General features: G+C 40.7%; 1 protein-coding gene across 2 annotated transcripts; it reads right to left on the bottom strand.

The window, feature by feature from the left end:
* Positions 1 to 5,061: 5,061 nt before the first annotated feature.
* On the bottom strand, positions 5,062 to 13,203 carry LOC120720780 (P2Y purinoceptor 14-like). 2 transcript variants are annotated; one of them, XM_040010558.1, is made up of 4 exons: positions 12,589 to 13,203; positions 6,366 to 6,480; positions 5,981 to 6,240; positions 5,062 to 5,822 (listed from the first exon to the last, which is right to left on the bottom strand). In XM_040010558.1, exons 2-4 carry the CDS (start codon positions 6,468 to 6,470, stop codon positions 5,210 to 5,212), a joined length of 978 nt encoding a protein of 325 aa, XP_039866492.1. In that variant the 5' UTR covers positions 6,471 to 6,480; positions 12,589 to 13,203; the 3' UTR covers positions 5,062 to 5,209. The 2 variants fall into 2 exon arrangements, with proteins under 2 accessions (XP_039866492.1, XP_039866493.1); XM_040010559.1 differs by lacking the exon at positions 12,589 to 13,203 and having other exon boundaries at positions 6,366 to 6,870.
* Between the last annotated feature and the right edge of the window lie 242 nt (positions 13,204 to 13,445).

Consider the following 13,445-nt stretch of genomic DNA (forward strand, 5'->3'; position numbering starts at 1 on the left):
AAAAGCGTTTGGAATCCAAGATGGGGGACAAAGAGTCTAAACAAAGTCTGTTATGAGAGCGTGATTTTTTTTTTTTTTTTTGTTCAGCTCCAGCCTTGAGGCCACAGCTGGCATCGATGTGGTAGCCGCATGAAATGATGGTAGTTTTCCTTTAGTGGGAACAACTGCATGTCAATTGTACAGTTGGTCTAACAGTCCGGCACTGGTCTCTCAATCTCCCGTTGGAGAGCCATGAGCCTCTCCAAGATGTTATCCAATTTTCGCTCAAAGATTTTAGTCTGAGTGTTCACACAAAGTGTGGACTGAATTCACATCAGCTCACACTTCGCCCAAATCTTATCCGTGCTGCGTACTAAGGCTGAGCCATATCATACCATTCACAGTAATACTGGTATAATGTTGGGCAACGACAAGAAAATGAAATATCGCGATAGAATATGGGTAAAACGGCACATGCGCAGTGCCTTTGTTTTCATACGCACATGGCAAAAAAGGCACGGCGGCGACGGAGAATGAGAAGGGCGAAAGCAGATCGTTGAATGAAACAGATGAACCAGAATTGGTTTGTAAAAATGCTGCAACTTCAGTGGTGTGGAACTGGTTTAGCTTTCATCCATCAGATACACAACAAAGGACTATTTTTGGTAGCGCATGCTAGCGGGCCGTTGTTATTACTGTGTTTTTTGGAAAATACAGCACACTTAAAATCAATCCTTTGATTTTTCTGAAAATCGACAGTGCCCCTTATAATCCCGTGTGCCTTATGCATGAATTCTGGTTGTGTTTACTGACCTCGAAACGATTTTATGTCGTACACGGCGCTTGAAAATCTGTCAAATGATTTAGTACGACTTTGCTAAGCTACGAACCCGCACCGCTTGATAGATTGTCAGAGCATTACAGCTATCATAGGCAGGAGCCTCGCAGAGTGATATTGTCACAGTTTGCCGAGGCAGGCCGTGTGGATTAATAACGGACCCAAGATGCAGACTGCTTAAGTGGAGGGTGAGCTTTGTTTACAACCGGAGAAGTACAACAAAAAGGGGTGGCGAGAAACAGAACGGTAAAAACTCTAAACTGGGAAAACTAAACTAAACACAAAACCAGAACACGAACGAGAGTACCTTGCAGGGAGAATGACCAGGAAGCCGGAGGAATAAACACAGAATGGCGGAGGGGAAATAACGCAGACGAACCAGCCACTACTATGACAGAAGACACAACTTAAATACACTCAGAGAACACAGGGAGATTACACACAGGTGGGGAACACAGCTGGGAGTGATTAACATGACGAGACTAGGGAGGCAACTGAAAACACTCACATAAGACACAGACCTTCACAATAAAACAGGAACTTACACATGAAAGGACACAAACTAAGAAACGCGGACTAGATACAGGAACACACGGGCAGAACAGAATAAACACTAAACAGAGGAAGAACAGAACCAAAATAACAAGAAGAGAAAACACAAAACGCTGGGTCAAAAGGACCCAGGATCATGAGAGATATGTACTGTGCTTCAACATAATATTACCGTATTGTGTGTGTATAACCTCTTTTTAAGTTTTGTGGATATTATACATGGTTATGCTGAGGATATGTCGGCCAACTTCCACTGGAAATGCCTTTTGGTTAAACTGCCAGCAAGGAATTTGCATTTGCACTGTTACATTTTTATATAAATTTAATGCAAAAAACAGCTGCTTGTTTAAGTTAAAATACATTGATGGTTTTTTTTGCACTAATAAAATTGTGGAGTTTCTATTGTCAAAACAAATATATAACCTACACATCTGAGTCTAAAATAGAAGGTTGGAAAGAAGATACAGCAGTCCCCTTTAAGTCTTCGTCATCACCTGATTGCTATTTCAGTACTTCCCCCTCAGTATTTATGTAGAAAGACGAGCTGTGGCTAGAAACCACAAAGTAGAAACTGCAAAACACTTACTGAAGATAAGATACTGTTATCACTTAGAGACACTCACATATTTTCTCTTTGAGCCTCGTTTTGACTGAGGTGTTTATTTTTGTCATGAAACAGGCAGGCAGGAGGAAAGACCTAAATGCAGAACTCAAAACACGTGGATGAACTGAAGGAGGCTGTTTTATTGCACAGATTACACAAAAAGCACTTACAAAACCAAACCAAAATCTAGAAACTGGAAACTAATAACAAAACACTGGGAAACTACGGATGGCGATTTTAGGGAGCACAACAGAAGAAATCCACACAGCATGAGTCTGTGAAGGTTCTCAGTCATCCAGGTCATCGTAGATCAAGGAGCTTGGAAAGAAAAGCGTCTGGACTTCTTTAAGTTGCTTTAAGACGTTTCACCTCTCATCTGAGAAGCTTCTTCAGTTCTAAGGGTCAAATGGTGGAGAGTCCAACAGCACATTATGAGAATTCACAACTCACCACATCGTTTCAATCACAGCAGGCAGCCTTGTGGGGTTTTGAACAGTCGTTTCCACTTTCTTCAATTTCCGATAAGCCACGGCCAAGCCAGCTCCGATCAGCAAGAACCCTGTTATCATGGTTCCAAAAAGGTAGATGTTTTCAATGTCCTTGATCGACAGTTCGCCAGGCACGCGACCCTCCAGTTTCTCCACCCGTCCCTCATGTACCAGCAAGGAACGTCCCTCCAGGACACTCAGGCTCACCCGAGCCCAGGCTTGCCCAGACTGTGAGAGTCTTCCAGACTCCAGATTTTAGGAAATTTACAACAAAAGGAAGGATCCAGTTTAGATCTCAAAACCCAGTTATATTGAACTAAGGCCACCTTGTTTCTATCTCAGTAGCTTGTTTTATTTTGTGCATGTGTGTGCACACACACACAAAAAAGAAGGGACAATGGACCACCAAGGCCGAGGTCCATTGACAAAGGACCCTCTATTGATCCGCTACCTAATCAGGTGAGCCAAGGTGTGAAAATGGGTGTAGGTCACAATCAGGCAAGGTTTCGGGTGAGCTCATTGTGAAACCTAGTCCGCTGTTCCTCTTGGGGGACACTCCCACTGGGCTTAAATCTGGGACTCTCCACCATTTGACCCTAGAACTTAAGAAGCTACTCGGATGAGAGGTGAAACGTCTTCAAGCAACTGAAAGAAGTTCAGACGCTTTTCTTTAAAAGCTCCTTAGACTACAATGATCTGGATGACTGAGAACCTTCACAGACATAACTAGGTAGATATAACACATCTGTAGGAGCCATTCTTGGGTTAATACCTTATGTGGTCACTAGAGGTCACCTTTTTCTGTTTTGATTATGTAATGTAAAGGTATTTAAGGTAGACGCACGTAATTGGCGTCAGGTGTGTCATTGAGAAGGCAAACAGTTTGTGACCATTGCGCTGTTATGCTAAGTCGATACAGAATAAAGACCAAAAAGGACAAGATACATACTGCTGGATTTATTGGACTGTGAACTTAATTCATGCATACCAGTGACATTGCGTCACCCCCGTTAACGACCACCTCAGTGGCTTCAAGCGTAGGCTTAGCCTCTACAACATCCTTATTGCTGATTTGAACGTGCATGTTTAAACATTCTGATTTATAAACATCAGATTCAGTTGTGTAAATAGCAAAACAAGTAACCACCAAATGGGTTCATAACTAGCTCTATAACCCTTGTAAACACCTCTTTGCGATACAATTACATTAACATTTTCTTCTGCACTTTACACACTGTTAAAATAAATACAGCTTCCATTAACAGTTACTATTAGTGGTAAAGATCTTATCACCAATGAAGTTTGTTTTGTATGATCTGTTTCCTCAAAGTCACTACACAGTCTCTAATCAGTACACACTTTCACTGTGTGCTGTAACATACGAATTAAGGCATGTTGCATCACTTGTTGTTTCTTTTCAGTTGTATCTCTCGGTGCTGTCCACTGATTTTATTGAGCTAACTAAACAGCAAATGGCTGTCATTTCTATTGTCAAAACAAATATATAACCTACACATCTGAGTCTAAAATAGAAGGTTGGAAAGAAGATACAGCAGTCCCCTTTAAGTCTTCGTCATCACCTGATTGCTATTTCAGTACTTCCCCCTCAGTATTTATGTAGAAAGACAAGCTGTGGCTAGAAACCACAAAGTAGAAACTGCAAAACACTCACTGAAGATAAGATACTGTTATCACTTTGAGACACAAATAGAGACGCTCACTTATTTTCTCTTTGAGCCTCTTTTTGACGGAGGTGTTTATTTTATTTCATGAAACAGGCAGGCAGGAGGAAAGACCTAAATGCACAACTCAAAACACGTGGATGAACTGAAGGAGGCTGTTTTATTGCACAGATTACACAAAAAGCACTTACAAAACCAAACCAAAATCTAGAAACTGGAAACTAATAACAAAACACTGGGAAACTACGGATGGCGATTTTAGGGAGCACAACAGAAGAAATCCACACAGCATGAGTCTATGAAGGTTCTCAGTCATCCAGGTCATCGTAGATCAAGGAGCTTGGAAAGAAAAGCGTCTGGACTTCTTTAAGTTGCTTTAAGACGTTTCACCTCTCATCTGAGAAGCTTCTTCAGTTATAAGGGTCAAATGGTGGAGAGTCCCAGATTTATACCCTGTGGGAGTTTCCCCCCAAAGAGCTCAACTCTTTCTGTACACCATTATATTTGTGCCACAAAACCAGCCAATCACAGAATTGAATGCAAAAAAATCTGATTGGCTGTTTTGGTCTCCAATCAGCTCGAAATGACGAAATGCAATATCCCAGAATGCATTTCGTCCAAAACCCAAACAAGGCAGTGGCGGAGTTTGAAATATTACTCTTTCTGGGTCACAAAACAAACTTTTAAGATATTTTCATGCGAGAATGGTGCTGTGTAAACTTCAATTATCTACTCGATTTATCAAGACATCACATATTTGGAAAAGTGCTCTAATGTTTTTGGAGATGCCTGGAACTTTTTACTCTGTGTTTCTCACTTCATAAAGGAATTATTCTTAAAATTAACCATCTAACACAGCAACAATGAGCAGATGAAAAAGACAAAAAATCCCAAATCAATTCACAGGTTGGACTTAGAACCTCTTAGAGATAATCTTCTAAACTGCTCATCTCACAGAAGACAATCACTGGATGTCAAATCTTCATACTAGGGCTATCCAATCAAGTTGATCTTTAATCATATGATGTTCACCGCCATCTTATCTATCCTCCTTAATGTCCAGCTGCTACTCACTCTCCTCATTTGCTTGTTGGATGTTGGTCCCCCTGAATGCCATTCTCACCTGAGCATGAAAAGTCTTACAGAGGAAAAAGTAAACAAGAGGATCCAGACAGACGTTGAAAGCTGCAACCATGGTGGTCACCTCCTGCAGGTAGTACAACACTGGACCCACAGAGCAGCTGCTCCACAGAAAAACTGAGGGTAGTCGAACCAGGTAAAACGGGACAAAACAAACACAGAAGATGCTGACCAGCACCAACATGTTCCTGCGAGACTTCAAGAGCTTCTCTGAGCCAGAGGAGGCCAGCTGCCTCTGCTGTGCCTGCAACACCCTGCGGGAGGTGCTGTAGTAGAAGAAGACCAAAGATATGAAGACCACGAGGAAAGTAACGACACACAAAGCCTGAATGATTTTGAAGGACACAGTGACCAGTGGACTAAAGATGAGAACACAGCGGCTGATACTAGAAGGCAGAGATTTATGAGTGATGAAAAACAGGATAATGAAAATAATTCCTGTAGTCACAAGTAAAATCCAGGTGATCATCGAGATGATGCGGGCAGTCTGTACTGTCTGCAGGACATGAGTTCGTGAAGGATGAACAATCTTCAGATACCTGAGAAAGAAGAGGAAGGAGGGGAGTAGACAACTTCACTGATCAGTCACAGTGCTGCCAAACCTTCAGAAATCATTCATGCTTTCATCAGGAGTGCATGGTTTGTAGTCAACAACACAATCATGAACTGCAGTCTGAAATCAGTAAAAGTTTCTTGCCTGTTAGCAGCGATGTACCCCATGAATACGATGCTGGCACACATGTTGAGGTAGAAGGCAGAGGCTCCAAAGCTGCAGTAGAGCTGCCAAATTATTATAGATCCGCTATTATAGTGGCCGATGCGCAGTGGCAGAGAGAGACAGAGCAGAAAGTCGGCAGCTGTCAGGTTTTTCAGGAAGACCTTCAAGCTGCTCGATGCCTGCTGCTGAGCTTGACAACAGTAGAACTTTATGACGAAGCCATTGAGAGGTAGACCCACCTGAACATGACACAGAGATGATGGAAAGAAGACTTTGGTACATGCACCTTCAGACTCAACATGAACAGTTTATGAAAACCTCAACCAGTGTATAACAGAGCACAGTCTGAAGATTTGACACTTACCACAAACAGCAGACTGTAGACCACCATAAAGAAAGTGCTGGCAGATGTGTCGATAGCATCACAGGTCTGGTTGGAAGGTGATGTCTCATATTTTGGGTCAACCATGCTTCCAGATCTGAAAAATAAACCTACTTCAGAGATCTACCTCTTTGCAACAAACTGTTTATAAATGCTAGTTTAATCTTTGAAAGGATCAACCTTCATGGTCCCTTAGTTCGAGATAAATCAAAGTCAAACCAATTTTCAACATTGTGTTGAGATCAACTACATGTGTCTCTGAGACAGTAATTTTGACCCCCAGTAAGAAACCTTGGAGTCACTCATGATCAGTGTTGGGCAAGTTACTTTTAAAAAGTAATTCATTATAGTTACTAGCTACTTCTTCAAAAAAGGTAACTGAGTTACAAGATTCTAAAAGTAATTACTTACTTGGAAAGTAACTATTTCATTACTTTAAAAAATGTTTAACCCTCTCGGGCCCAGGGTATAATTGGCCATTTTTTAACTACTTTTGATTTTCCCTCCATATTTCACCTTTAAAAACTATTTACTTTGCCTTGTTTGGTATCATTCGTTTCAGCACAACCTCACGTGTCTGAATTTACAGTTATGTTTTCATTTTGACATACTGTACTAACACAATTGATCTAAAATCAGACAAAAAACAAAAAACAAAAAAAGTTACAATTTTACTGTAACAACCACAAACATGTTTAATAAATCATATTTCAAAACTTTAAATGCAAAAATAAATTGTCGATTGTAAAATCCTATGCACAAGTTTTGCAAACAACAAAGTTATTTGCATCCATTTACCTTTTACCCTTTTTTAAATAACCATTTCAAACTATTAAAGGAGAACGTAAAGGAGAACATCACAGCCTGATACCTGCAGGTCTGACAGCAGCAGGTGTATCACTCCTGTTTCTACCTGGAGACAGCAGTCGCCTCATTGTTCTGACACACAACACAAAACTACCCACAACACTAAACACTAACTACACAAGACAACACATTAACTACACACTCCAAACACGCTAAATGTCACAAATCTCTCATATCTCAAAATTCGCTCTTTCTCTCTCTCACTCTCTTTCTCCATCACTCCTAAAATGTCCCCCTTTCCCTAAACAACCAAATGTCATGTTGCCATATCATTTTTTGATTGGTCTAAGTGGTGCATTTTTCCACCTACATGTTCCTTCTTTTTTCCTTCAGGCTTAGAGGGATGTTCCCTCTAAGCCTGAAGGAAAAAAGAAGGAACACACACATGTAAAGGAAGCACTCAAAACGTGCGGCTATCCTAAATGGGCGTTCTTAAAGTCAGCAAAGAGGCACAGAAAAGAAGACCAGACACCAGCGAGGGAGGATAAGAAGGACAGACGCAACAACATTGTCATCCCCTATGTAGCCGGTGTATCAGAGAAACTCAGGAGAGTTTTCTCCAAGCATGACATCCCAGTGTATTTCAGACCCAGCAACACGCTCAGACAAAAACTGGTTCACCCGAAAGACAAAACGCCAAAACACAGACTTAACAATGTGGTGTATGCTGTACAGTGCAGCGAGGAATGCTCAGACCTCTACATTGGAGAGACCAAACAGCCACTTCACAAGCGCATGGCACAACACAGAAGAGCCACCTCCACAGGACAAGACTCAGCAGTCCATCTGCATCTAAAGGTCAAAGGTCACTCTTTCAAGGATGCCAATGTTCACATTTTAGACAGAGAGCCCACTCACATCCTGGGCCATCTGATCTCAGGAATTAGCATGATAAGGTGGGGCCAGGTTTCACAATGAGCTCACCCGAAACTCTGGCTGATTGGGAACCACACCCAGTTTCCCACCTTGGCTCAGGCGATTAGAGGATCATCAGGGGGTCCTTTTGTCCCTCTGTGGGGGGATACTCCCACTAGGTTTAAATCTGGGACTCTCCACCATTTGACCTTAGAACTGAAGAAGCTTCTCGGATGAGAGGTGAAACGTCTTCAAGCAACTTAACCCTTTAAGACCTACCATAGAAAAAAGTCCGCCAGAGCTTATATTATATTTTTATATGTTGTAGAGCCATTTTTGGGAGCATTTCAAGGTGCTATCCAGCAATACAACCATTATAGCCTAAATTTTAATAATATGTATGCATTAAGTGCATAGTAATTACATAAATTGCAAAAAAGTGCAATAAACTACAAAAAAATTTAAAATCGTTTTTGTTTTTTTTAACATATATTTCTAGTTAGAGAAATTTAAGAGGCTTATCTCTCAAAACTGTAAATACAAAAAAGTTGCACAAAATAGTTTCCCACCACAGGAAATTTATTTTGAGTGTCTTCATCCAATTTTTATATACTGCAGGAAAAATGAAAATAAATATCATAGTGCAAATTTGCAAAAAGCAGCATATGCATCAAAACAAACCATTTCCAGCAGTGCAATTTTAGTTCCCAGAAATGACACAGAAAGTCATAAGGTCAAACATAACTTTTAAAAACACCAGTATAGGCTCATGAGGCTCTGATGGTAAAACTACATTTCCGCGAAAATGACGTCACTTCCGGTTTTGGGCAGGTCATGGCGGACATGCGATAGTTCGCACTGACGTTTATTCTAACGTAGGAAGTGTTACGAACAGCTGATCGGATCGGCAAAGCATGTTTCTGGAATATTATGTTTTTGTTGCTGCAAGCGCTTTTTATGCAGTTTTTGCAAAGCTATATGTGGAAGGAAACTGTGACCTAGGACAAGCTGATGGCATAAGATGTAAGTACAACTCCTCCGGTTTCATATGCAAAAGAAATTATTGCGCTAGCTTACGTGGTTGCAGTTCTACAAGTAGTTGCGCAAAACGGAGCATGCCCGCTCTGACCGGTTTTAAAGGGTTAAAGAAGTCCAGACGCTTTTCTTTCCAAGCTCCTTTGACTACGATGACCTGGATGACTGAGAACCTTCACAGATTTATTTTCGTTATTCTGACTTTTTTGTACTGGGTACTAGCTAGCATGACGGAGTTTATATACAGGTGGATGCTATGATGTTACTGATGTTGAACTTTATTTTATTCTTAAGGTTAGTTAGTAGAGTTGCCAACCGTTCTGTAAAAAGACGGAATCTTCTCGTATTCAGAGAAAATATTACGTGTTTTGTGTTGAGCTGAAAAGGAACAGTTTGTCCTGGACTTCAGCTAGAATGAAAAAAAGACACAAAGGTAGATTTATTCTGTTGTTACGCTGTTACGCTGCCTCTTCTTCTTCTTTAATTTTCTCCCCCTCCCTCTCCTGTTGCTACTTTAATCATGAAACTGATCAGTGATCAGCTGATTGGCTTTTCTCTCTTGTTTGTTTATCGCGCACTTTGTGCCATCAGCAGCACATTTAAGCTTGATCAGCTGTTGCTAGAATTTATTTAATATTAATTTCTAGTATCAGTTGATGTTTGCTGGAGCCACAGCTGTAAAGCTGCTGGTCATGATATCGGTTTGGTTATTTGGTGAGAAGGAAACATGAAGATGAAACCAGGAGATGTCCTTACTGAATCATCAGAGCTGAACAGGTGATGGAGAAACAGGTTTACCTTTTAGGTGACATGAATGAGTTGAAGGCATGCTATGAACTGTTTCTGAGAGACAAATAACCCCAGGATCCTTTTCTGTGTAGCTGACACCTGGTAACTGTGCAGGGGCGTGTCTAGCAAAGTTTAGCCAGGGGGGCCAGGTGGGGCATTAACAGGGAGAGGGGGGCACAAAGAAATACTTTCTTATTCTCATTTAAAATGTCTCGCTTTTATTAAATAATTATCTGAATCTTACAACCAAAGGTTTTATCTGACATAACATGTATAGAAAACATACATATAACAAGACAGTGTACATCACTGTCACAACAGCATCTGTTTTCATTGAAAGGCTCTATGGCTGTAATACCTGGTGGGCCGGTCCGATTGCCCGGGCCGATTTTGTGTCCCAGTCCAGCCCTGGGCACAACACGCAGTGAATTAATCTGAGAGGATGCACTAAAAAGTAAATGGCCGCGCCAGCGGTGCACATTGCAAATTAGCTCGCATAGACACATTAGTTGTGCCGCTTCTTAATGACAGTATCTTAGTTAACAACCCCAACTACCAGATTCAACTTATAATTGGCTAAAAATAACTTAGCCTACTGGTAAGAGGGACGTTTTTAGCTTTCCACATTCCGACACTTCAAAAGCTTCAGGAGCTTTCCGCTCAGCACAGCATCAGCACCACGGAGATACACGGATACATCCGTAGACTCGAGACACAATGGATTTTTGGGACTTTCAGGTGTATGGACCAGTGTTTTATTTTCTGATCAAACCAGAGATCATTAGTAAGCAGCTGGATTTGTCTCACATTAACTGGCTGAGTTAATACCAGTTAATGCAACACCGAAGCAGCTGGAATCCACAGCTGTGCGTGTTCACGGAGCTTGCATTTTCACCTGCTGGACATCACTACCTGACAAGTTTAACTGTCTTCAGAACATTGCAGAGGCATTATTGACAGTATTTGACTCTAAATATCTGTGTGAGCAGATTTTCTCTCACATGAGTGTCCTCAGGTAGCCGTCTGAATGCTGGACGCTCGGAGACCTGTGTCTCTGAGTGGGAGACCAGAGATCATATTAGCATGTGTGTCTCTGTATTAACAGACATGCCATATTGGCCTAGTTTATTTTTCTTATCATTGTTGTGAGGAGACCATAAATAGCATTTGCATTTTCTGTTGTACAATCCATTTGCTGTTATGGTGTTCTTGTTATGGATAAAAAGTGTCTTTTTTTTTGTTTCAAAATAGCTGATAACTATTCGCTGATAGCTGCCAACATCTGTGAACAAATATAATTCTATAAAGTGGTTCTACATAGTGTGTAATTGTTAATATAGAGCGTTATTAAATTTAATAATAATAATAATGGATTGCATTTATATAGCGCTTTTCAAGGCACTCAAAGTGCTTTACAAATACACTATTCATTCACTCTCACATTCACACACTGGTGGAGGCAAGCTGCAGTTGTAGCCACAACTGCCACAGCTGCCCTGGAAGCGAGGCTGCCATATTGCGCCATCGGCCCCTCTGGCCAACACCAGTAGGCGGTAGGGTAAAGTGTCTTGCCTTAGAACACAACGACCAGGACAAAGCAAATGTATTGCTAATGCAGTCATATGGCACATTGACTTCTGAGGAAATTTTAAATGGCACTCGTCATCAGAAAGGTTGCCTACCCCTGATATATACAGAATACCTGAGACTGGATTTGAACCCAGAACCTTCTTTTTGTGTGGTGTTAACTCCTGCATGCTGTCCTCCTTCACTATATTCTACATTGCAAACAATCTTATCTTTAACTTTTTATTTCTCCATATTTTTCTGAATTAATAATTTGGACTTCTACATCTTGTCTCCTCTCACAGTTGCTCTGAATAAAATGATTTGATTGCTGAGTAACATCATGCGGTATGTGTTACAACACGCACGTTCAGTTTGCGTGCTTTTCTGTAAATCTGAGAAACCAGCTGGACTCACCAATATTTGAAGTATCTCTCTGTACTTTTCTGAGAGCATGAAAAGTGTCTTCAGTCGTTATGTCTTTGTGGTTTTATGGTATCAATTTAAATCAGAAAACACACTGTGACTGCAGCGCTACCATGAACTCTGATGCATTTCCTGTTTGCTATCACTGACATTGGCGCACAGAAAAGTCACACATAGCTTGCTGATTAGTTCCGATAAACAGGTTGTATGCTTTGAAAAGCTATGTAGACAGCAATTTTGAATAACCTACTGAGTGTTTTCTTGAGTTCAATTAAATTAATTTCACAACAAAAGTTGTCTAATGATGTTTTCTATGTAATGCACCGTACAGTCTTGCTGCTGAATATAATGCTTAGAAAAAGGTATTTGACGCCTTCCTGATAATATTTTCTGAATATAATGATGTGCTAATCACAGTATATTTTCAAATATATCATCATGTTTGAGCACAAGGTTTTTCATCAGTTCACCTGATGCAAGGACACCATGGGCCTCAGCCAGTAAGACATCTGTCAGCATGTATTCAGATTAACTTAATGCTCACTCACAGAATCCACCTTAATATTTTGTCCTTTCAGTCAAGACTGGTTAAAAGTGGTTTTATTCAGTGTCTGTTGTATCATGAGAATTACAAAAGATTTGAGGATGAAAAATGAACAAGACTCACCTCTGATTTTGTAGCTTTTTGTGAGAAGGAAAAGTTGCTTTAGTCGTTCTCGTGGTGTGATGGTATCACTGTAGATCAGGAAATAAACAATGACCACACTGTTGCTCTCCCCATTGACGTATTTCCTGTTTCTCGTCAATGTTAAACTGTCACACATTATTTCCGAGATAGTTATGTGTTTGCTACACTTATTCTTTGAACTTTGACTCAGTTACTTTACTAGGTTTCAGGTTTTCATTTGAAAACCTGAAACTTCAACATGCAGGCTGACATGCCTGAGGATCAAATCACTGACACTGAGGTGACTGGTAGATGATCCACCCTACCTCTTGAGCCACAGCTCACCCAAAATCCCAGCAGAATTACAATCTCTTGTATTTAGTCTTTGTTTGATGCATTTTGTATGTTTACAAAATGAAGAGAGGATTTTTATCAAGCTTTTCCTAATTATTATGACTAAAAGTTTTTCTCTGTCATCATTGTTCCAGCTTTACACCCAATATTATTAAAACCAAACTCTTCAACTTTGACTAAAAGGAATGATTGGTGTATTTTGCTTGAACAACTTAACAGCTGTCAACACCAAGAATGCCTATTGTCAAAAACAACATGCCTCCTCTTTTGCTTCTCCCTGTCAGGGTTGCGGAGGAAACTGGAGCCTGGAACTGGATCCCAGCTACCATAGAGTCAGAGGCAGACTCATTCCAAGTGAGAAAAACTTTTTTCCACTGAAAACGTTTGAGGCCTATCCAATGTTCCCTCTAAGCTGCGCACGTGAGCAATTGCGCACTGCTAGCACGGTCTCTGCGCAGAAAAAAAAAATTCTAACCGGAATTGAAATTAAAGTAAATACGTTA

The sequence above is a fragment of the Simochromis diagramma genome, unplaced genomic scaffold, assembly GCF_900408965.1.
Source record: "Simochromis diagramma unplaced genomic scaffold, fSimDia1.1 OVJJ01000418.1, whole genome shotgun sequence".
Lineage (NCBI taxonomy): Eukaryota > Metazoa > Chordata > Actinopteri > Cichliformes > Cichlidae > Simochromis > Simochromis diagramma.

Excerpts from the sequence above, each read along its gene's own strand:
- LOC120720780 (XM_040010558.1), bottom strand. The coding sequence starts at position 6,470 with ATGGTTGACCCAAAATATGAGACATCACCTTCCAACCAGACCTGTGAT. Across the intron at positions 6,241-6,365 it reads TCTACAGTCTGCTGTTTGTG|GTGGGTCTACCTCTCAATGG; the intron begins GTAAGTGTCAAA and ends TGTCATGTTCAG. Across the intron at positions 5,823-5,980 it reads GGGTACATCGCTGCTAACAG|GTATCTGAAGATTGTTCATC; the intron begins GCAAGAAACTTT and ends CTTCTTTCTCAG.